Source organism: Topomyia yanbarensis, chromosome 2 (genome assembly GCF_030247195.1).
Source record: "Topomyia yanbarensis strain Yona2022 chromosome 2, ASM3024719v1, whole genome shotgun sequence".
Classification (NCBI taxonomy): domain Eukaryota; kingdom Metazoa; phylum Arthropoda; class Insecta; order Diptera; family Culicidae; genus Topomyia; species Topomyia yanbarensis.
Genome location: NC_080671.1, coordinates 377,614,826 through 377,641,184, shown reverse-complemented (window position 1 = coordinate 377,641,184; position 26,359 = coordinate 377,614,826). Strand labels below are relative to the sequence as shown.

At 37.5% G+C, this 26,359-nt stretch overlaps 1 protein-coding gene across 9 annotated transcripts in view; it reads left to right on the top strand.

The window, feature by feature from the left end:
• The window catches only part of LOC131684642 (protein winged eye), a 233,135-nt gene that overhangs the window by 140,347 nt on the left and 66,429 nt on the right, over positions 1-26,359 (top strand). For all 9 annotated transcript variants that reach the window (XM_058967679.1, XM_058967687.1, XM_058967685.1 and 6 more), the window contains one exon: positions 14,896-15,026. In XM_058967679.1, coding sequence (XP_058823662.1) covers positions 14,896-15,026 — 131 coding nt within the window. The remainder of the gene's footprint in view (positions 1-14,895; positions 15,027-26,359) is intronic.

The following is a 26,359-nucleotide window of genomic DNA, read 5'->3' as shown; positions in this document are numbered from 1 at the left end:
AATAAATTTGTGTATCAAATTGCAGTTATTCAGGAAATTTGTCTCCTCATCACGGATTCATCCGAGTGGGCGTGTGAGTATGTTCTATTGATGATGCCATCGGCCACGTATCATCACGGCTGGGTTTGCGGGGCAATTCGAGGGTAATTTCGCCGTGATGTGGTCGCTTAATGAGCGCAGGGCAACTCTACGATATTGCCTTGTCTTAAAAACGTATCGTTAGTAACTTTCGATTAATGCCGACGTGGCATCCCATTTCCCACTAATTACCACCGGGGTAAACCGAAACGCAGCCCTTCTTAATTAGGTCATCAACTTGACTGCTTTGAACGATAATGTTGATTTAAACAGCCGGCGAACCGGAGCAGGAAACTGGAGCTAAATCGGAGCACGTGTCCGCTATTCCGGTTGTGCGCAAAGATTACGATGTGGCTGGGGGAAAATCTAATATGTAGTGTGATAGAGTTTAAACTACACGAAAGGTTAGGCTCAACTCGGAGGTCGTTGAAGCTCCCGGTGGATTGTCGGTGAGATATTGAAATTCGATGCTAAAATAAACCATAAAAGCATGGAATAGTATAATCCTATTACCATTTGGTCGGAATGGTTGTCTCTCCAGATTAATAGCCACAACAGATTTTTCCAAATTAAATCTTAGGCTAATGAAGAATAACTTCTAATATGCATATGCCTTCGCTATTCTGCTTTACATGACACCATGATATGACCTCCTTGTTTAGTGTTAAATTTAATTAGGATTTAGATCATCCAAAGAGGTTGGTTTTTAATGGTATTTTATCAACCTGTCTTATTTTCATAGTTTAAAACTCATGGAACTTCAACCAAGTCTACATTGCCGATATTTTAATTATTAATTAGTGTCATTTCAACGCTTCTTTTTATTATCAAATTACTACACATGCCATGTATTTCCTTTACTTACTTCTTGGTCTTTCTAGGTCTTCGCTGCATCATGACTGAGAATAGGTCTAGATTGGTTCAAATCATTTCAGTACATCGAATTAGACCTTATACCATTCCATGAAGCTAATTTTCATCTGAAATAGTTTTTTTTTCATTGTGCTGCTAAAAATGGCAAACGATTGTTTGCAGCTATTCAGTATTCTTAATTTCATCTTTGGTGAAGTCTTCTGTGACAAAAATTTTACTTTGCCTTTCACAGGTACAGATTGCCTGCCAAACGAAATAATTATTTCGATGGGAATTTCTCCATTGTGATCTAATGTCAACCGATTTTTGATACTTTTAGTTTGAGGCACCAAAGTCCAATTCGGGTCTAGTAAGGGTCTGAGAGCTATAGAACTAAAACTTGTCAACTGATAAACAAATACTTATATTTTCCTGAAAGCTTGGTTAATTCAGTACATTATTGTTTTTTTTTCGATCTCTTACCATATTGTGTATAAACGAATGTGCACAACAATACATCAAAGGTCCGAATCAGCTCAGCCCTAGTCCAATTCGGACCTCCTATTTCTTATCGATTTTTTAAAATGGAAGGGAATACGAAATGATCCTGTATATTTATTTACTTAACTCTTATACTGCGTTCACACTACGCGTTAAAACACGTTTAACGCTATCTTGATGACGTGTTTCTTGTTGCAAAATATTTAAACATGTTTTAACTCTTAACGGTGTAGTGTAATTGCGCAATGTTGTTTTAAAACAATATTAAAGCTACGAGACAATTTTCTCAAAATTAAAAAAAAAACCATTTGCTCCTTTAAGGGTTTATTTTCAGTTGTGGACTGGAAATTCTCTTTGATATGTAAAACTTTATAGTAAATAACTAATATAAAGTACGAGCTGGTCCATTCGAATCTGAAAAGGGAGGATTAGGAGCTATGACGTTCAACCGATTTGCAAAAACTTGTATTTTACTGATGTCTATGGTAAAAGGTTTGAATTGGACCAACACATTTCAAATACCGATTACGCCAACACAATTAATAGAATCATTCAAAACTAGATAACAAATGAAAGATATTATCTAGTAACATGATAATGCACAAACAGGATTGATTTTAGTACATTAATGCCCTTGATTTAATTAATTTTATCATCAAGAAAAATCTAGCTGCATCGTCCATAAATTTTACAAAACCACGCTCCGAAGCAACCATGTGCCCCTAGCGAACACTCATGAAAACTGTGAAACGTATACTTTGTAGGTTTTAACAGAGTTACATGACAACCATGAAAATGATACACTAAAACCTTACCATTACGATCTCTTTCTTTACGTAATATTCAATTTACGTAATTTTTTTACGAAGTAAATTCGAAACTCTTTATCCGGGACGGGGTTGATGAGTAGACGACGGAAATCGATATCTGAATCCATTTTAAAACCCAAAATGGAGTCCTCTGATTCATCGAAAGAAATCGAGTTTTCGAGAATGTTGATCATCCAAAAATCGTGATTTCTAATTTTCAAATGGCGTCAAATATCGATTTTAATAATCTACTCGCCGGGTCAGTTCCTGAAATAACTATATTGACCGGTTTGTCTAGAATATTTCTCAACCCGATTTCGTTATGCTGAATTTCAAAAAGGCGTCAAACATCAATTTGCATCATCTACTCGTTAGGTCCGTTTCCAAAAATATATGTTACGGTGGATATCATGTTTTAAAATGTTAACGGGCTCTCTTCCTAAATGAAGGGTGGTATTAGGACCACTGTATTCTTCGAAGTGAATTTGCTAAAACGCTGGTCGCGACCTTTGATTTATTGAAAAAGGGTCGATTTTTGGTAAAATTTCACATTCGTTTCCTGAACTGTCTTAGATTATTTTCAATTTTTTTTTATTTTTCTGGGGAAGCTTGATGAATTAGTTTGTAAAAATTTTGAATTATAAGAGCGACAGAGCTATTAAAACTTAGTAAAAAGTGCAATTTTTGGTGTTTTCCATTATTCCATTAGTTTTTCTTGGGTATCTACAAAATTTTAAAACTATGGAAAACGCTATAATTAGTTTTTTGAACTCATATCCCATTTGCCGTAGCTATACTCTTTCTTCAGAAAAATTACGCCATAATATTCAGCTTAACTGTTTGAAAAAAAATGTTTTCAAAATTTTGTAGTTTTGAACAAATAACTAATGGAAAACACAAAAAATTCATTTTTTACTAAGTTTTAATGGCTCTTTCGCTCTTATAATCCAAAATTTGTACAAACTAACTCACCAAACTGCTCCATTTGGATCTTCAGGAAACAAAATGCTGAAAAAATGTGTGACCATTCAGGAACACACTTCAACAGGCATTAATTTGAATTTTTCCCCCATTCGGCCTTTTTTTTAAATCAAGAGTCGTCACCAGCAGGGAGCGTTTTACCAAATTCACTCCGAAGAAGAAAGTGGTTCTATTAGAACCACAATATTCTCGATTACCCCAACAATGTGCATATTAGGGTGTCTCAAAATAACATCATGTTAAGGTAATACCCTAAGCTTTTATTTAACCTTCCGGAAGTCGCGGCTAGTGCACTGAGCGCACGCTGCTGGGCCATTTGCGCGACTTCCGGAGGGTTAAGAAGTGAGCTCGATGACTTTTTTAACATGATGTTATTTTGAGACACCCTAATATACACATTGTTAGGGTAATCGAGAATGTTGCCCAATCGGAAGTAGCTATCTTGGATTGCAAAACGGCACCGAAACGTATCAATGTTCATCATCTACTTATGAAGCCCGTTCCAAAATTTTGTTTTTTTTTTGTTAGGAGAAACTTTTCCACTGCGACCACTTAGTAATCTTTTGTGGTTGTTTGCTCTACATGTTACAGATTGCCCGAATCCAATGTAGATAGGTGTAGAGGCGAGTTGTTTGTCTGTCCACATGTGTCGTCCCAACCGGGTAGTACATTATTAGTGTAGCTGAGGATCCGTTTGGGACAGGTTGGCCATACCCCGCGAGGGGTCATAAGATATCGAAGAAACAATACCGCACAATAGCAGAGAATATGTTCCGAGCTCTCGGGCTCGTAGCTACAGAATCGACGAATGTCATCTTGGCTTTTGCCATTTTTTTAGATGATATTTGGCAGAAGTCTTTTCGTTTTAGATCTATTAGTTTTTTGGTTCTCGTAGTATCTGGAGGCATGAATTTCTTAGCTTATTGATCGCCTTTTACATAACGTCAGTAGTTTAGTAGTTGGTCTCTTGCCAAAGCTGAAGATTGATGGCACAGGTTGATATGCCTTGAAATAGTTCTGGTCCAACAAACATATTTGATGAACCACGCCTGGCTAATTCGTCGGCCACTTCGTTACCACCGATTTCTTGGTGGCCTGGTACCCAGAATATCATTACCTTATTCCGAGTTGCCAGTTGTCGTAAAGCTGTGATGCGCTCCCATTCCAATTTGGACTCACATTTCGACGACCTTATCACAAACAGTGCTCCTTGGCTGTCCGAGAAGATTGCGATTTTTGCATGCCTGTTCCCTAATTATTCACATTATTAGGTTTGTTAAGCATATTGCACAACCAGAAATCATCTTGCATTTCAATATGGTGTCAAACATAAATTTTTATCATCTACTGGTTAAGCAAGTTTCAAAAATGTCTATATCGTTAGGGGTATCGAGAATATTACTCTACAGGAAGTCGCTATCTTGGATTTTGAAATGGCGTCAAACAACGATTTCCATCATCAACTCGTCAAAACCTTTGCAGGAACATCTGGATTCGCTTCACCTTTCTTTTGAGCGATTCGTGGTATCTACCATTTTTTGCATTTCCATGAAAAATATTTAAAAAAAAACTGAATTAAAAGGACCACACCTTCCATTCAACTAGCTTGACCGCTATACTTTTGTTGGGTTAACTGTTATAGATGCAATCCATTGTCAAGTAAGCATCTATGACTCGGGTAATTGAAATACAAGACTTACATAAAAAACTGGATTGCTTGGAAGCGTTAAAGCCATACACTGAGACATATCTATGTTGGTGGCACAATTTTTTAAATTGATTCAAAACATTTTTCAGAATGGTATTACACTACGTGTTAAATATGTCGAAGTATCGTTGCATAGAATGTACATTCAACGATCTTGATTCTGTTGAAAATCCTGCTACCATCCGAAAAAAGTGTGGTGACTCTATGAACCTCTAATTCACATGATCAAAGCAAAGTAAGAATATGAGATGTCCAAGATGACTTCCCTGCAGGATGTAGGTATCATCGTTCATCAGGACGCTGCTTCTGCAAGTTCGCGGGTTTTGTCTGTTCTAACTGAATGTTCATAGTGATGTTTACTATGTTTACTATGTTTGTTTCGATATTTTGCGAAGTTTTATTATGCTTCGTTTTGATTTAATTTTTAAAAGAAGGTCCAATAAAAAATTCTTCTAAAATAAAGAAGATTATGCAACACAAAGGGCTTTTACTTCACTATTGACTTACTTTAAAACACAATCTAAAAATCGAACATAGAACAAAAAACTTTTTAATTTGCTCAGTTTAACACTCACTGATTTTGGCAAATGTAGGTTTGCTATCGTTTCAAATTTACTCTTCTGTCATAATAAATTCAATACATTTAGTGCATAGTAGCGGAGTGCTCTTCTTTCAAATACTTCTGAGTGACTAGTGTATATTTGAGAGAGAGAGAGAGAGAGAGAGAGAGAGAGAGAGTGAGAGATAGAGAGAAAGAGAGAGAGAGAGAGAGAGAGAGAGAGAGAGAGAGAGAGAGAAATGACAAAAAATATAATCATCAATTGTATTCAACTTTACGGTTCACTTAGTTTGCTGTTTGGTAATTTCACTGTAATTATAAGAATTTTTTTCACACGATAACTCTCTCAAATAAGCCTTTTCTTTCAATAGTTGATTTTCAAGTACCGTAAACCGGGGTGTCTTTGATCATCGGGGTGACTTTGATCACTCGACACTTTTTTCGTAGATCGCTTATTAAACCACAATAGTCTACCGAATCATTTTAATTTGAAATGATGTTTACTCTGAACTTATAAAATACTGATTTGTTATCCATTTTAAGTATATTGTTCGGTTTTTGGGTACAAAAACTACAAAAAAACCGAAATTTGACTTTACCTGATTTTTACGAAGCTTCGTAAAGTGTCTATTTTTGCCTTTCTCAATAGAAAGGTATTGCAATTGCTCTGAAAACCGACTTTTTAACGGAGGCCCGGAGGGCCGAGTGACATATACCGTTTGATTCAGTTCGTCAAGTTCGGCAAATGTCTGTGTGTGTGTGTATGTATGTGTGTGTGTATGTGCGTCTGTGTGTGTGTACGCGAACACAATCTCACTCACTTTTCTCAGAGATGGATGAACCGATTTTTACAAACTTAGTCCCAAATGAAAGGTGCAACGTTCCCATAGGCTGCTATTGAATTTCTAATGGATCCGACTTCCGGTTCCGGAATTACAGGGTGATGAGTACGATCACGCAGAAAATGTCGATTTTAAGAAATTCTGCAATGAATGTATAATGGTGAAAATTTTTCCAAAATATGACTACAACTGCTTCGATTTGTAGTACTAGGTCATTAACAGCCATTCAAAGTCTCTTTGGTCACATTAGCCACCATCATCGGTTCCGGAAGCCCCGGCGGAAGTATCCAAATTCAGACTAACAGTCACATCGGTTTCTCGGAGGTGGCTAGACCGAATCAACCAAACTTAGTCTCAAATGAAAGATGTTGCGTCCCCGTAAATGGCTATTAAATTTTATCCCCAACCGACCTCCGGTTCCGGAGTTACGGGTTGTGGCGTGCGATCACATAGCAAATTGTGATTCAAACCGATACCCCGATGGAAGCAAAAAAGGTAAAAATTTCGCTAAAATGTCTCTCAAACAACTTAACTTTGCAGTTCTAGGTCACCGACGGCCAAACAAACTTTCGTTGACTACATTGACCACCATAGACGGTTCCGGAAGTGCCCGGGAAAAGCGGCCATCTTTCATAACTAGCAAACTCATATCAGTTTCTCGGAAATGGTTGGGCCGATTTTCACAAATTTAGTCCCAAATGATAGCTATATTATCCCCACAGATGTCTGTAACATTTCGCACGGACCGCTTGTATGGTTCCGGAAATATAGACTGAACGGTCCGGTCACACATGAAATTCCCATATAAGCCGGAACTCAAAATTTTTTTCAAAGGGGGGACCCCATGAAATTTCAGAAATCGAATTCGTATTTTTGATGCCAAACATCTTTAAAATGCATGAAACGTCGAGATTTTATGTTATCACGAAATTATTTTTTTAGAAATCGACTTTTTGGGACTTTGCCGATTTTGCACCTTTTTGCCTTTCTCAATAGAAAGGTATTGCAATTGCTCTGAAAACCGACTTTTTAACGGAGGCCCGGAGGGCCGAGTGACATATACCATTCGATTCAGTTCGTCGAGTTCGGCAAATGTCTGTGTGTGTGTATGTATGTGTGTATGTATGTATGTATCTGTGTGTATATGTGCGTATGTGTGTGTGTGTATGTGACCAAAAATGTCACTCGTTTTTCTCAGAGATGGCTGAACCGATTTTGACAAACTTAGTCTCAAATGAAAGGTGCAACGTTCCCATAGGCTGCTATTGAATTTCTAATGGATCCGACTTCCGGTTCCGGAATTACAGGGTGATGAGTACGAACACGCAGAAAATGTCGATTTTAAGAAATTCTGCAATGAATGTATAAAGGTGAATTTTTTTCCAAAATATGACCACAACTGCTTCGATTTGTAGTATTAGGTCACTAACATCCATTCAAAGTCTATTTGGCCAAATTGGCCACCATCATCGGTTCCGGAAGCCCCGGCGGAAGTATCTAAATTCAGAATAACAGTCACATCGATTTCTCGGAGATGGCTAGACCGATTCGACTAAGCTTGGCCTCAAATGAAAGGTATTGCGTCCCCGCAAATGGCTATTTAATTTCATCCCGATCCGACTTCCGGTTCCGGAGTTACAGGTTGTGGCGTGCGATCACATAGCAAATTGTGATTCAAACCGATACTCCGATGAAAGCAAAAAAGGTAAAAATTTCGCTAAAATGTCTCTCAAACAACTTAAATTTGCTGTTCTAGGTCACCGACGGCCAACCAAACTTTCGTTGACTACATTGACCACCATAGACGGTTCCAGAAGTGCCCGGGAAAAGCGGCCATCTTTCAAAATTTACGAACTCACATCAGTTTCTCGGAAATGGTTGGGCCGATTTTCACAAACTTAGTTCCAAATGATAGCTCTATTATCCCCACAGATGTCTGTAAAATTTCGCACGGATCGCTTGTATGGTTCCGGAAATATAGACTGAACGGTCCGGTCACACATGAAATTCCCATATAAGCCGGAACTCTAATTTTTTTTTCAAAGGGGGGACCCCATTAAATTTCAGAAATCGAATTCGTATTTTTGATGCCAAACATCTTTAAAATGCATGAAACGTCGAGATTTTATGTTATCTCGAAAAATTTTTTTTATAAAAATCGACTTTTTGGGACTTTGCCGATTTCGCACCTTTTTCAGTTCAATATTACCACGGCTGTTTTTTCTTTTTCAAAATTTTAGAACTCGAATAATGATTTATTTTCTTGTATATAGTTGTCATGTGTTGTATAATAATAAAATGTAATATATGCATTTAAAAGTTTTTAATGAATATAAACAACGCACACATTCTCGTGATTCATGATTGAGAAAGGCACAATTGCACCGCTAGGTGGATTAAAATAGGTTTTTATAGAACAAATAAATCTCAGATTTGAGCAAGAGTAATAAATTACAAGCGAGTTTTTATTTTCCTTTAGATTGGGATATGCTCAATTTAGTTTTAAGAGTTTGTTTATTTTTAATACATTTTTTGTGACACTAGTTGGCAATTATTTTAAGCTAAAATTCGCAACATTTTTTTCATTGTTCAATATTCCAACGAGTTAAAATGGATGAAACTTTTTGTACAGTGATAAAACACTGAACCAAAACAATTTTAGTAGTTTTAAAGGTTTTCAGAATCTTTTCTAGTTTCTAGTTGGACACAAATTATACGAATTTTGGTTACTCAAATTTTACAGGATATTGAAATACTTTGTATAATACTAATTAACATCTATTTAACAATGAGTATCTTTCCAGAATTAGTTTAAACAAACATTTGAAAAACATTGATATCAATAACTTAATGTGGGTGAACATGCAGGTTATCAAAATCACTCCGGAACACGAAAACGGACTTCAACTTGAAATCATTTATGAAAAAATAGCTGTAAACGGACAATTTTAGGTAAAACCATCCAATCTTGTTCTCCATAGATCAGTACATGGTTTAAAAAGATTAAACTTAAAAAAAAATGTGTTGCGTCTAAAAATATTTAATGATTACTTCGAAAAGTGATCAATGTCACCCCGGTTTACGGTACGTGATGGAATTCCTTATCGCTCTCTTTCTCCAAAAAAATCCGTCAGCTTACCCCTAGAAAAAGAACTATTTTCATGGTTTGAAATACATGTTAATACAAGAAATCATGAATTATATTATTAATCAATTGACGCGCATATGAAATTCTGAATAGAATTTTGAAGGATTTTTTTTAACTTTTATGTCTTTTGGTAAAATTAGCAAATCGCAGCGCTGCTCATGGTCATAATATTATTAAAATGACTGAAAATATTTATCATGATTCGTACTACGTATGTAGAAACCTATCTGAAAAAAGTGATGGATGCTGGTATTTATATTCCGCAAGGAAGTCACCGTGGACCTCCCCTGTTCACACTTTACTGTAATTATATGCATTACATACTCAATGGATTACAACACTTCTGACAGCGACAATTCGACAACTTTTGCAAGTAGTGTAATGACAATCGAATGATTCCAAATATTGAAAAATGCACCTAAATAAAATCTTTACTTTCTACTTCTGCCCTAGTCAGAGCTACACGCGAGCTAAGTAAACCAAAAGCAACAGGCGCTCCATCTCGTGTGCATTGTCTCGAAAACAAAGGAATTGTTGCTCTTATTCTTGAAATCACGAGCGAAGTTCACGAGAATTCGCTGCTCAGGCCCAATACAGCGGTTGTGGATTTTAAGTATGTTACTGTTCGGCCGAATATTCGCGAGATGCTGAAACTGAAAATAAGTCTTAGGCTAAGGAAAATCACATTCATCCATTTCCATGGGCTAAGACAATCAGTACTGATATCGTTCAACGTATTAAATCAATCTGAAAGTTTCGTTTCGCAGAACAACCTAAAGAACGTGGTTAAGAGCGCTGGAAGTAAGTTTCTCGTGAATATGGAAGATGATAAAATAGAGGTACGACTACATGATTTCGCACCGCGTACTCCCCGTAAGCCAATTACCAATTCATGTCACTATACGGAAAACAGGAATTTGTAACGACTGTCATTGGGGAAACTTCTTCACAGATATTCCAATCGAAGTTCTTGTGGTTAGGATGTGGGTCGAGAGATCTATTCCATCCTACCTGACACTATAATTCAAAAGAATTACACAAACAACGTTATGCACTCACAGAGGATCTTCTTACGTGAGAGTTCTGTAATCTAATGGCACACCGTAGAAAACTTTGTAACGAAGCTGCTAAGAAAAACGCATCTACTACAATCAAACCAGACCTACAACCTTCAACATCTGCAGCTAAATCTTAGCATGATTTGACATAATAATATTTTCTGATTTTCCGACATCAAGAAATAAAAATCTAGAGGGATTAAGAAGTCAGAAAGCTTCGTCATTTTTTAAATATTCAATTTTACTCATCCAGTTTTATATTAAAAATCCTAGATTTAAGAAGTCTATTTCAAATAACGCTCGAAAACTCAATACATTACTGATCCTGATGTAACCGTGTTTCTCCACCACAACAACACAAACTGAACTGAAAGAGGAACCAGCCGGCTTCGCTTCTTCGCTAACGAAGCTTGTGTAAAATTCCTAGCAAAATACAATGACTCAAACTGCACTCTCCTGCGATGAATACCAGCTGGTGTCTGATCAAACACTCCCCTGACTCTAGCGGTGTTTTCGGAAACATCGTTTTGTACGAACAGGAATGAGTGAGAAGCAAGGTGACTAAGTAAATGCCGTAGTGAACTTATTCTGAAGATTTTGTGTTCGATTTGATACCGATTTGGACAATATATAGGTACACTTTTATTAACTTTTGTTATATGTCCATTATAAGTCCAGGAATAAGTAATTGAAATGAACCAGTTTTTGTCTAAACAGAGAAGAATTTGATTTAGTTTCGAGATCTTTGGCATAAAAAAAGGAACAGTGCTCCTACCAGAACTAAATCACTAAAAGACAAACGGCGTATTTACAATGCACACTCACTCAACAAGTGATGGATCATATCAAAATTAAAACATTTCCTATTGTTGCATTAACCATGTTCCAACACTTTAACCATCATCAATATTTTTAATTTTTAATTTGAATTTTGAATATGCGTAGAAAATATGCATTGTTGTGTGGTAGTGAAGGAAATTGTTGATGTTTATCAACAATTTCCTTCACTACCACACAACAATGCGTATTTTCTATGCATATTCAAAATTCATTTGCTACTCGATGATTGGGCGGCTTCCAAACTTACAGTAAGGATAGCTGTGGAACTAATCGAAGAAAAGCCGAAACGAATGAAAAAATAATAATAGTTGCTCGGTAAATTAGTTATGTACGAAATGGTTTTCTTTTATTTGGTCGTCGCAAATATTAATATTTACAATAAAGAGAGTAAGTAAGGCAACATGATAGTAGTAATAAAGCTTTGCTCTAGTTTAGTTTAAAAAAGACCTGAAAGCATGTTTAAAAATATTTATAAAGAGTTAAGAAGAACTATCATCCAAAATGTGTGTTCTGTTTGCCATTGTCAAAATAGAATTTAAAGCAACGCTGATGGATATAATATCCAGATTCTGTTTGTATATCTCAGAAGGCTCTCGCAAAAAATGCCGGACGAATATTGTATATTGTATCTCTCTTGCAATTGGTAATATTACTGACAAAAGTACAAATAATTCTCTGTGACACTAGTACAAATTGATTCCAACAGTTAGAATAGAACCTAAAAATTCTGAAGATTTTTCACATAATTATTTATAACATATTCCAATTTCCTACATAAACAATGCTTTTAACATTTGATTGACTCTTTAAGATTATTATCGTAGCTCGTAATCACTGACTAACGAGTAGAATTAAAACAAATGTCAAATTTAATACAAATTATTGCTGATAACGATAACAGTGTTCGCTCGTTTACACAAATTAACTGAATTTCTCTCAGTTACTCTTAAAAGTAAATGAGTTGTAAGTTCTATAAAAAGGCTGCTAATTCTTGTTTCAAGTGATACCGAAAGCTTATTTTTTCAGCAGCTACATGAAAGCTATACCCTTCTTAACAGATGCGAACCGTGACTCACCAAGTCGTTTATAGCAGTCTAACATGGCACAAGTTTGCTCAACACTTCTCGTGACCGTAAATTAGTTGATAATTGGTAATACCGAGGTCAAAGTTTATGAGCCACACAATTCAGAGGCTGTTAGCCACAGCGAGCTAGAATAAATTATGTGAGAAATGGTTCTGAAGAGTACCGCCTTCACAGCAGAAATCCGAAGAAGCATTGAATTACATCTTGTTAGTAAACACTTTCCTGTCTAAGACTTTCGTAAGCCGATTGGTTTCCTGAGATGTTCAATCACATAAAGTACATCCACACAAGCCATGTCATCCTCTGTCTCTCTCTCTACCCAACAAACTACAACCTTTACTTACATAATTGCAACGTCGCAAAGCTACCCCTTAAAACAACACGAAAAAGGCCTGCACTGAAAGAACCGTTGCAGCCTTGATAACGATGGCTATCTATAAATGCCAACAGAAGCCCCCGCACCCCCTGACACAAGCCCCCATAGATACGTTCAAACCGTTCGACCACAATTGTTTCATCTCCAGAAACCACAATAGCTCTAAAAGATTGCCCCATTCCCGTAGCCATCATAATCAGAGAAATTGTGTGGTGTGGCGGAACCTCTCACACTCCTTGAAGAAGTTTCCTGTCAAATCTGGCGGACATTCTCCGCAAGGCATAGGCGAACATAGCAACGAGGAGCAAAGAAACAAGTTGCCATCCTCCCAATCTTCCCATGCAGACCGACCAGGTACTCTGCCGTTTGGCTACGTTGTCCATAGTCCGGCGATAGCCCATATCGTTCTGTTGTCAAATAACACGAGACCCTGCACACAGACAAACGGCGATCGGAGCGAACTGCAAAACAGACAGGGATGGTGATACGTCTTCAGGAAGATAAACAGAACATTCTCGTTAAATACACAGATGCAAGACAGAAGGCAAATACTGGAAAGGTAACAACTGGATTCGGTGTTTCTTAGAAGCAGGCTACAGGTTGTGCTGGGTAGGTTGTAACGTAATCGTTTGAATCCCAATGGCTATTGACTCGTTCGTGACTGTTTTAAACTATGCGAGTGGTTGGCCCTAGAAGAGAAATAGTAATAAAATGTATCCCGGATTCGGACCAGAGTTTAAACCACACGGGCCGGGGCTCGTTTCGTTTTTCAATTTTATTACACTGTTGTGAATGTAAACAAAGAAACTCTAGCTGCCAGGATTCCCATCAGAAAAAAGGGAATTCACAGCTGAATCCCTGATGTGAGATGAGGGATGCAAGATAAATAGAATCGAGCCATTGAACAATCCCTGTTGCTTATGAGGGTAAGATTTATACAGGAATGCACCCTCATAAGTAATCCGGAACCTTTGAATAAAATGCACTTCTGATCGTCATCATTGTCGTAGTTGAAGAGTGAAGAAAGGGATCAAATTTAATTGAAAAATAACATTGTCCCAAGGAGGTTATCAAGTACAGGACGATGCGATAAGCCAGCAGAATTATCGGGTATCGAGGAGAAATTTGACACCGATGAAATAATTAAAACGTGGCCTGGTTGCCATAATTAAAGAAGCGTAGAAACCCAAGTCCCCAAACGACTCTGCCTGAAGGTTACCTTCACGACAAAGTGACGGAACGAAATGGTGTATGTTGCAAAAAAGGTCAAAAATACGCTACTGCAAACTTTCTGGAATTCTGCCCAGAATGGCACAAAATAGAACAAAAGAGCCAACGAGACGAAAAAAAGCTATTTATTACAAATTCTTCGAAATTCGCTCGTGTGGAACGAATTTGAGCCTGCTTGCAAAGAATTGGGTACTTCATAACAACAACATATTGGCATTGACCAGCTAAGCAAAAACAAAAATACCAAGCGACGAAAACGAGATTGCTAATGTTCGTTTTTCCACCGCTTTGCTCAAGTGAGCACAAGCAAAGCAACTGGAACTGCCAGCTCTCGTTTGACCCATTTCCAAACGAGTTCCTAAACCTACCTTCAACTTGGAGCCAATATACGCAAACCTTCTCGCCGCATGAGGCAAACTCTGCTGTGTCGCCGCATTATATAATACAACTCCTCCCTTTCGTCTATGTCCATGCCGGGCAGGTCTTATCTTCATCTTCACTCGGGCTGATGTTGCTCGTTTAGCCTTTTTTATGCCCACTTCAGCATTCTCAAGAGGCCCTGGCTCGCAAATATACTGCTCTGCTACGTTCTCCATATAGGTTTCTTTCTTCTTGCCTCCGCACAGCGCGCTCAGCCGATTCTTCGCTTTTAGCCGGGAGATGACTTTTATTATTATTTATTGTGAATTTGTAATCTTACCTCTCTCTCTCTTCCGAAGAATCTACTGATGAGAGAAAAAAAATCCAACCAGAAATCTGTAAAAAGTGTATTATCAGTTAACAGAGAAGATCTAATTTCTTGTTTTTCTCTCTCTTTTTTACTTACAGTGACAGAATCGTTGTTCGCAGCAGGCGGGTATAATACTCCCCCGGCTAACTCGCCCTTTCTTCCCTGTTCGCCGCTGGAGTTGGTCGCGAAAAACTACCACAGCACCGGCGCAGCCGTCACGTTCAGTCAAGTAAGTACACAAGGTATCCCCGGTTCTTGGACAGATCTGTCACTCCGGCCGAACCGAAAGCAACAATAAGCGGCTTTCCGTGCTTAACAATCGACTGCCACGATTGACAGTTTAAGCTCCGACATGACACTAGGCCTTGCAGCAACGAGCAGCTGTAAGGTGACACATGACAACCATGGTCTTTCTAGTCAGTACTTATGAATTTGAAAACCATTTTTCGACGAATCGAAGTCCCGATGTGATGAAGCGCTACAATCATTACCACAGTAAAGTGCGAAATTTGTTTCTTCCTCGTCAATAACCACAGACGGAAGCTCTCTTTCTCTCACTGCCATTAATCACCTGTTTGGGGGAAAAAGGTAGCCGAGAACAAAAGCCAACTTCTTGAGTTATTGATGAGTTGAAAAGTTCGAATCACTCGCCTTCTCTGCACCGTTTTCCTCTCGTCAGATCAATCAACCGATGCTCCAGGCTATATAGAAGGAACGCTCGAGCACACACAGACACACACACACTTGTATTGGATTTCAAGCAAATTGAAGTTTTGTACCGTATATTCTTGCAACGAAGAAACGTCTCTCGTTGTTTGCTCAGTCGGCACAGCATGGGGTTATACTTGTTCTGTTTTGGTCAGAGTAGTCAAACTAAACCGAACGAGAAACAGAAAGAGAGAGAGAATTGAAGTTGAGACGGAAAGATCCCTCGCAGGTGATTAAAAATAGATTATCCCTCCTCGGAGAGCGGGGACATTAATCTTCACTTTTTGCGCGCGTAATTCTCGGATTCGGTTTTCTGACTTACGAAGCAGACCAGTAAACACTGACTGACTGACTGCACACACACGGTACATTTTCGAAAAAGCTAACCTCCTAGGAAAAGTTGCTGCCAGTGGTCCCCACAAAAAAATAGGCAAAGAAGTCATAGAAGAGATCTCTGATAAATTATAGTAACATAAATAATGCACAGCAATTTTCTAGCCGGTTTAACTTGAATACATTAGTGCCGAATTCTTGCTTCCTCTGATGTATATCCATACAGGGAATTTGCTTTTGTGTGGGTGATAAATGGTGTCTGTGTGCGAACGACACCGACGTGAATGTCACCGTTTTTCATTGATGGATACACGAATGCAGGGGAATTAACAGTTGGTTGGCTTTCCGTGTCTTAATCTATGATCTGTTTTATAGAAATAAACCTATTCTATATTTTATTTCTTCTTCAGTCTGATTTTTTTAAAAGGCATTTATTTTTCAAATTCGTTTGATTTTTATGTTGTTTTAATTACCTCTAAGTTTCTTTCATCAAGGAGTAACAGTGTTTTCAGAGTTTTGTAATAAAAAACAACCCATGTTTTGCCACAAAAATTGACATAATCTAATTTAATCCGCTCAAAAAATATGAATGAAGGCATTATCGGTATTCAAGATGGCCTAACCCCGTCAACAAGTCTTTAACCTAAATATAAGTATTTTCTATAATTCTTATCTTCTATGAACCTCAAAAATGCCTACGAAATCATCTTGATACCTACAGCCATAAGCATAAGTAAAAGAGATGACCCGTGGTTGCTACTTTGTTATTGACCAGAACTAATTAAGATTGCACAATGTTCATTGGACCAACATACTTGGAAATAACATGATGAGCCACATTGTACAATCCATATTGATTCCTGCTAGCTGATCAATACCACGTTCGAATGCAGATATTCTGGGGAAGCAAGGAATGTTAGTCCGATATATGTCGCTGCTAGACACCGAGGAGTTTAATGTTCCAGTAGCGTTATCATGCAAAAATTGCTTCGGGCAGCCGGCTGCCGAGAATTTTGGAAATTTACCATTTGTTGTATTGATACGATTGGTCAACTATGCAACTTAAACTCCGGATAGCCGACTAGGAGGAGTATTGCTTATATTTTAATAAATCGAAATCTATTCAATTCTATCACGCGGTGACTTTTTTGTGTAGTCTGACGTGTCTGTATAAAGTTTTCCCGGCGACGGTTTGAATAAAATGCCGAATCTTGGGTATTTGTGTGCCCGAGATCGGCTTGATGCCTACAAGCCAAAAACTCGAATGTAATAACTATGGATGGCACAACGATCCACTATCTTGCCTATCAAGTACTCTTCTGTGATCTGTTTAGCAGACTACGCCCAACATATAAGTTTGATTTTGTAGTGTTTAAAATTCTTCTCGTTAGTTACTAACACCAATCTAAAACTAGTTAGATAAGTCTAAACCAACACCAAATTGGCGCCAGTTGGACGCTAAAATCGTTCACGCAAGACGTGTGAGTTTTTGGATTCTTGCACCTAACTAACGCCATATACATGCTGGTTTAAACTTATCTATCTAGCATTAAGTTGGTGTTAGTTACTGACGAGGAGAATCTGAAACACAAAAAAACAAACATTTATGTTAGGTATTGTGTCTCACACACAAAAAAAATTGATCTTGTCCAAAAAATTTCCTATTTGGGAAATCTTACATAGGATTCAGTCGACGGGCGTGGTGTTGACTGAATCCTTTGTTGACGAATACCAAGGTGACCTCTGAGAAGAACGATCAACGACGGACCAGATGTTAACCTAGCGATATATCCTGAATAAATTTCAGCAATACAGCTAGTTGATTCACCATTTCTTTGTTGATTTCAAAACAGCGTATAATTCAGTGAAACGAAACAAACCGTGGCAGATAATACTTGATCACGGCCTTCCGACAAGACGGATTGAGCTCATTCGTATTACGCTGGATGGGTAAAAATCTACTTGTTTTTAACGTTAGATGAAACTCAATGCGGTGTTCTATTTTATAACTTGGTTTGACTATAGAGGTTTTAATCTCAGGCTAATTTGCCTCTTTTTGAGTTAGAAAAATCCCGTACCCTATATGCAGGGGCTGGGACTCGAACGTACAAGGCAATCGATTCACCAACTACACAATGCTCGCCTAAATTCCAACTTGTTGCTCTACATAGCTCTCGAAGGTGTGATGGGAAGGTCTAGTGTTCATAGGACAGGATTTATCATCACGAGAATTCACATGCTTCTTGGCATCCCGGATAACATCGATATCATTTTGGTGTTGATCGCAGAGCAGTGGAAGAGGCCAAAATCGATCTGACTACAAACTTTGATAAACCAAAGTAAGTAGTAGATGGTATAGAACGAAGCAATTAAAACGGTGCTGGTTTCAAGGTGGAAATCAATGGAGTAGGATGAAAAGTTCCCAACGAGTTAATATATCTCAGAACATTAGCGGCATGTGAAGACGACGTTTATGGCGTGGTGAAAAGGCGTATTATTGCTGCACATCGTGCTTGCTCTACACTCCTTATTACTTTGTACGTCTATGAGGTGCGGTCATTGGAGGAGACAGACTATCAAGTGCTAGCTGTGTTCGGGAGAAAAAATCTATGCTCAAGAGCCGACGGCACAACAGAAAATGGAGAATAAAGCAGATGAATAAGCCACTAGCGTTACCAAGAAACTAGCGCAAATACTAGAAAAGAAACCAGCTAAAGTTATGTTTAGCAGAAACCTTGAGTGCAATGGCTTAACAAAAATCTTCAGCCCAACGCTCAACGGCCCAACGAAATTGTAGGTCTTTTTATATAGTTACAATATGTAAAAATAAATAAATAACAAATATTATTAGGTGTTAGGGAAACTTACTTTTTTCTCGTCGTTCTCGTCAATACCAACATCGTTAAAACCGTTTGGTGCTCGCAATCAGATGTTCTTTCTTGCATCTTGCACATACGGATCACCTGTATAAACCCACCTTGATTGATATTAACTTGCTCACTGATGGTTCTGGCTGTTGATTTTGAGGTGTTGGATGCTGCTGTTGCTGTTGTCATTATGGGCTAAACAGCTACTAAAAATTAGGTGACCTCCTATGGTTCAGATTTTGGTATGGAAAACTGTGCTACTGTGCTTTGGATTGGTTTACCGTAGATCAAAGGGTCTTCTTCGGTAACTTCCGCTCAATATTCCCCATTGTGTGCAATCTGATCACAGTGCCTTCACGTAGAAATCAGCCCTTCCTGGGTACATAGCGTGATTTAGTTAATGTTAGTTCCATTATGTTTGAACTGTATAGTGAAGTAAGAGGGAGCAGATATTTCGATCCGTATACTCATCACAAAAAGGATTCCCAGCAAGAAGTTCCTCGAAGTATCGGGTGTAACGAATTCTGCTTCTACGTATAGTGACATTTATTTCAACCACGGTTGTTAGGTGGTTGCGCATAATGAAACTTTCATGCCTGAATGCTATACGAACTAAATTACGCAGGTAATATTACTGACTGTCGTAATCCTAGGCACCATTTCCATTAGTTATAGAATTTGCGTTTAGATTTCATCTCATCAGAACCTGGCACAAACTTAGAGCCAGACCACACTATCGCCGAATTTACACTTGACAGAGATACAATGTGTTCCTGAGCTAACATCTCGTTAAACGAGACTGTGTCTCCATTCTTGCAGTTAGCGTCAATCCAGCGCTAGCTTAGTCCTGGCACTAAGTTAGAGTCGGAGTTTGATGAGACGAAATCGGAACTCAAATTCCATAACTAATTAATTTTTTTTTTTCTATAGGTAGGTCTTTTTCTGAAATAAATACTTGGTTTTTATATAAAGCATAAATTTAATTTAAATTGAATGTGGAAAGACTTGAAAACACTTTAACATCTAGAATATTGAGAACTAAACGTTCATGTATTGCACCGATATACTTCGAAGATAGACTCGACTAACAGAATAAAAAAACGATGACTAAATGTCCAGTCTCCAGTCCAGTCTTGAGTACTGTGGAGTCAAGGCACATCAAAAACTTGTTTTGCTTAAAATCGGTGCTTCGCCGGTTGTGCCACAAGCTGTGCCATTTTATATGATCCAATTTTCACTACAATACTTCATAAATTCAAATTCAAAATTAGAAATGTGAGTGAGGTTACCAAAATTCGTGTCAATATCAATATGTTAACGTAAAAGAAAGTTTCGTTGGTTGAAATCATTCTTGGCAACACTGCATTCGCAGTATCCTATTAAAGTTAACGCAATAACTACAGTTATAAGCCGGAACAATTCTGGAGTGCAGCATAAGCCACAATCAAAGTTTAAAGCCATACGAAAAATAGTTCGAACACTTATTTGCGAGCGAAACATTTGAATCACTCGAACTTATTAATGCGGGTGAAACAATTCATTTTGGCATCAGATAACCTAGCAGTACGTTTGATGATCTGAAATTAAACTAATTTGCATCAAACCTTTAGGTGTCGTCTTGGTTGTTCCTGGAGTTGGCTGGGGATTATCTGCCCGACAGATGACGCTTCGGACAAATTGTTTTCGTCCTATTTCGTTGAAAGTCGCAGCAACACGCGATGGGTATTAGCTAGTTTCCTATAAAAATTACATATCGATTTATTTTTAGGAAGCACTGGGCGACACTTGGTTGAATTATTTTGTTTAAGTCGATTTCCTCATACGAAATCTCATGTAAGTCGTGGACGCAAAAATATAGTTTCACCGATCGAGCTTAGAATTTGCACAGTTATTCTAGGACTCAAATGGAACCCAAAAAGTTGCCCTGAGCAAAATTTTATTATTTTTCGTGTAAACGGGTCTCACTCTAATGAGCAACGCCTCACCCTCTGAATCACTAGATGAGGTCAATCTCGATATGTTATTATGATCATGAATAATATTCCCAAATTTGTAAATCATAGGGCAAAATTTCAAATCTTGTATGAATAAACGGTAACACAAGTTAGAACGGAAAACACGTTTCACAACATTGTAAGCTAGTTCGTGTGAAAATAAAAACATGAAATATGTGTTACTTGATTTATTAGGTGCACCATGGTGCTAGCAACATTCTACGTAGTTGTGTGAACTAGATCACATAACGAATAGAATACGAACGAACAATTGCCATGGACTATGAGCCAATTAGCGATGCAATAAGCAAGCCATGAATAGTGCTACAATGTAGCGTACTAATTACACGGTGTTACAGTGATTTTGTACTTTTCAAATATAGTACATGTTGCAGATCCCATCAAATGCAACACTAAATAATGTATGAAAAATGTTGCATACCTTCAAAATTTTGATTTAATGCTAAAAAATAGTTTTCGGGGTATTCGGCTGCCCTTTTTTAACAAATTTTCAATTTTTTAGTAGTCAGGAAAGAAAAAGAAGTGACCTAAGGTATGGTATTTTGTTAAAAATTGTTAAAAATAGTATTTTCAATATCTTTTTTTTAATTGGTAAATAATGATTACCTTCATATTGTTGTCCCAAAACCGCATAGTAGTTTTAACCCAAGAACATAGCAGGGCATATCGTTGAAGAGTTAATTTCCCTTTCTTTCCAGAACACTAAAAAAATTGGAAATCGGTTAAAAAAGGGCGCACAGCTAATTTTTTTGTGCCAAAAGTCCACAGAAGTAGTTTTTTCGCTATAAATCAAGATTTTAAGGGTATATTAAGTTGATCAAATGTAATTTTGTGTTGTATTTGAACAGACCTACATTATTTTTGTTTTATTTTGTTGCACCGTGTTATTCTACCTAAGCAGCTGTTTGAATGTTTCAGGTAAATCCTTCTCAGAGCTCTTGTGCAGAAAAAAAACACATCAAAAGTTTGTTATCCCTACAATTAGCGTAGCAATTCTGAAAAGATACAGCACACCAGAACGGCGGTTGAACAACAAGGGATTTTGCTGAAAAGCAAAAATTATAAAAAAATTACGGGCATCTGATCGTTTTCGGTTTGTAAGTACAGCTGTGCGCTTGTGTTATTGTAGGACAGACCGAACCGAAGCGTTTATTTACTTTTACGCATTATACAACTCTGATGCTGATGCTGCTCCTGTTCTGGCAGAGTTGGTCGATGCCAAGGTCGTCTCAGAGCGGATGACGCCATGGTGCTGTAAAATACTCGTTCTTGAAAGTAGTAGCGAAATTTAGGTCATTTTTTAATTGTAGGATATTGTCGGTTGATATTTTTTATCAGCTTAGTTTTCCGTTGATACTTTTTTGTAATGGCAATAATAGGAAACATTTCTGAGGATTTCGTTTCATCCTGTTTCTGTTCAGTCTTTCTCCGAATTTTCAACTCCGTGGTAGGATAATAAAATTTTATAGACAATAGCCGCAATAAAATAACACTTTTCGTAGCTATGGATCCCGGATAATCCCAAATTCCAGGCATTTTTGTGAATTCATCTTCATGAGCCTTTTACATATCCATATGATTTTTCTCTTCTTAGCTCTATACACATTATTCTGATATATTTTCGGTATCATCATTAGTTATGGAATTTACATTTTGAATTCGTCTCATCAGAATCCGACACTAACTTAGTGACAGGACTAAGCTAGCACCGGATTAACGCTAGCTTTAAAAAACAAAAACACTATTTGTGTTTCGGAGCTAACCCATAGTTCTGCGTTATGTCCCGCAAGAAAAAGAGTTCTGATTAAGCTGGTGAGAATTAATGAAATCGAGTCTTGGTTTGAGTTTGCAAGCCAATGCAATATGATATATTTCTCCTTAGTGGAGAAAAAATTCGGTAAAAACTATTTTTCTCCATTAAGGGGGAAATTGTTTGAAACTATCTTTGCGCGTGAACAGCCCAAAACATATAACAAAATTGGTTATGTAATTTGTGTTTCGACTTTGTCTTATCAGCATTCGACGCTAACTTCATGATAGGACTAAGCTAGCGCCGGTTTGACGCTAGCTCCAAAAAACGAAACGTGTTTCTTAGCAAACCCTAGTCCTATCACTAAGTCAGTGTCGCATTCTGATGAGACAAATTGCATAACTAATTTAGTTATAGGTTTTGTGCTCTTCACGCGAAAGCAAAGACGGTTTTAAACCATTTTCTCCTTAAGGGGAAAAAACAGTCTTTGTCTAAATTTTTCTCCACTAAAGAGAATTATAGCTTTGAGTATCACCATTGTCTTCATGCAAATAATTTACCTGCAATGAAAGTCCATCCATTTGTGAGATAGGAAACTAATGAAAAATATCTATTCATCTTGCTATGAACTACTCATGTATGTGTTTGTGATCTTAGCCCGACTAGATAAAAATTCTAGAATAATCGTTCAAAGATGAAGCCGATATGTTCTGTACTTAGAATGTCCAAGTTAAATTATGGGACTTACTCTGAATAACCGAGCAAATTCTCAAAACAGCATATAATGGTCACAATAAATACGCCAAAATATGGTTTTTATATGAGATCTACCGGACCTTGTGGATGGTGTTTATATGAATTTATCCAATTCCAAACACTATCAAAACATGGTGCATTGGCGGTGAATTGGGACCATGAGCATGGGGATATTATGAGCTTTTAGGGTAGTTTACTTCTCACATACTACATACATACTCACATACACGCAACACTTTTTCGCGAATGAGAAGTTCCTCGCTCAGTCTGCTTGCAGCCATCAATGACACTGGTCACAACAAGCGATCAAAGCAAGCGGTCAAACAAAGTGAGCAATAAACAGTTACCCGGCGCGTTTCGTTCGAGTGCGCTGCGCTATAGAAATCCTATATATACACGGAAAAATAAAACAACCCACAGAATAAGTTCTTTTAACTTAAATTTAGGTAGTTTTGAGTTTTGCGTCGCTTTCGCATTTATTAGTGTTGTCAAAAACAAAGAGAGAGATTCGACTCAGTCCGGGTCTTCCATGGAATAAGGTACTTTTGAGTTGTTTGAAGTTTACTCAAAATTAGGTAGTTTCAACTTAAATTTAAGTATATTTAACTCAAGGTTGAGTATAAAAAACCTATCAATGAGTTGTGATTTTTGCCGTTGTCAAAGGGAAACTACCTTCAACACGGTTTACCTAATTTTACCTTATTCCACGATACCCCGAGATTGAGTCCAAAGAGCTCAACTTTTGGTAGTTTTTCATATCCGTGTACAAAGAACCGTTATTGCTATAGTGACCATTGTGTGCCTTTTGGGGAATGAGATGTCTAATTCTGACTACAATAGGTGGATTTGAGCCATATTGAGGTTATCTTTGAGTATTATATCGACTGGAACTGGAATTACCATGAATGTTTACGGCTTTCTCAGTCAATGTAGCTTGAGCAAACGAAATGTTTTTAAAACTGCCCGACGTTTCGACCGTGTTTAGCGGCCTTTTTCAAGGGAAATTTAATCGTGTCGTTTTTGTCGTAGTCGCTGATTGCCAACGGTGGGAGGTTGAGTGTTTTTGCACTTGCCAAAATGCTTGTGAGATGACGATTTTGTGCTGAAAAAGTCATCTGGAAAAATCTTTGGTACGGAGCTCTATGTGTGCACGAAGTGGTTCAACATCTGGTTTGAAATGTCGTTTCATAAAAATCATTGACATTAAAACTCCCACGATTCCACCTACCGTATAAGAAGTAAAGGGCTTATTGAAAGAGAAAATGTTTATTGCCAATTACAAACATACAGTTATTCAATTCCATCATATACAAAATATGTTACTGGTAGAATTACAAAATCAATTCACACTAGATGAATTTATCTACAAGAACAACATGAAACACTTTGTTGAACATGATAACGTTAAGTCCAAGATCACCGTTGATATAAAGTCTCTCCTGGCGTTCAGGAATCATCGGCGTTACAAATGGTGTTCGAGCGATAAGAATGCGGCTAAACCGCTCTTTTCCTTTCTTTGAGACTCAAACTACCCATGTAGAAATTTTTTTTTGCCGCAACTACTTCGTAACCAGCTTGCAACAAAAATTCCCTACATTTCTTGTTGTAAACTGGTTATGAAGCGGTTGCCGAAACAAATAATGCTACTTGAGTAGCTTAATTTCAAATTACTCGAATCAGCGACAACGCTTTAACCATGAACGCATATGATAACAACGACACACCGTCAAAAAGATGCTAATGACTAAACTTCACAACCTTAGTTCGCAATTCTAAGAAGCAATCGACCACGTTCTTCAAGATAGCAGTAGTTAGGATAGTATGGACGAAAACTGTCGCTTCAAGAAAGTAGACTAAATGATCTTCGAGCGTTGTCAGGCAACTCTAAAAACGCTCCACCACCACGGAAAAGAATCTCCGCACGCAATGATAAATTGCATGCGCTGGATTCAGTGGTTATGATTTTTTATTATTATTTATTTGTTGCAATCATATAACAGACACACGGCTCCGTTAAACTGACGCGTTGAGCCGTTTCAAATAAACGAATTATAACCAAAAAGTTTGGTAATAGTTTAATAATTTCGAACAACTTTAGATTGTTTTGAAGCCATATTTTATTTATAGCTTTATTTATTTACTCCTTTTTAGATATGTTCTAATGTCGCTGTAGCAGTGCCATTTAAAAGTGAACACATGAAAAGTTAATACAGATTGTCAAAAAATACAAACTTCTTGCACATTAGTTTTTCGATCTCGTTTATTTGACGAGACTTATTATGTTAGATTGACTGAGTCATGGTTATTTGATGCATTTACAATATAAAAAGAGCCCGTTTCAATCCACCTAGTGGTGTAGTTATCTACATTTCTTATTTATCAAAAATATGATTCCATGGCCGGTTATGCTCAATAGATATGTGAATGAGTATAACACAATGTTATTAAACTCAGCACCTATAAACAAGCGCTAGGCCATCACGAACTTGATGAGCACCTTCTAGCTACACCCCTGTTATTAAATGATCCCCATGACGCAGTAGGCGAGCCGCGAAAGAAGGTCTCCGCTCGCAATAAAAAGTTGCGTGCACGAGATCCAACGGACAATCAATAATATTTGTTTTTATTTTTTAAATATTGTAAACACATAAAAGATCCACGGTTCCGTTAAGCTACCGCTATGAGCCGTGTCAAAAAAACGAAATAAAAAAAATACACCCCTGTCAAAATTCCAGAAAACCTATCTTGGTGAAAAAAGTCGATTTTCACAGTCCCAAAAATTCGGTCAAAATTTTTTTCAAATGACATAAAATCTCAACGCCTCATTTATTTTCAAAACATCTGGCATTACACATCGAATTTTGAAATACCCTTCACTCCCCCTTTGAATATTTTTTAGTTTCTGCTTATAAGGGTTGTAGAAGGTCAAAGTTATAAGTTTTGCATCATGGTGGTTTAAAAGGAAATTTACTGTGTAACCGCATTCGTCAACCCATAACTCCGGAACTGAAGCTCCGATCGATAAAAAAAAATCAATAGCGGTTTAGGGGAGCGTCTACCATTCATTTTAAGCTAAGTTTATTGGATTGTGCTGTTGATTTACAGAGTAATTACATAATTAATCTTTCTTTAT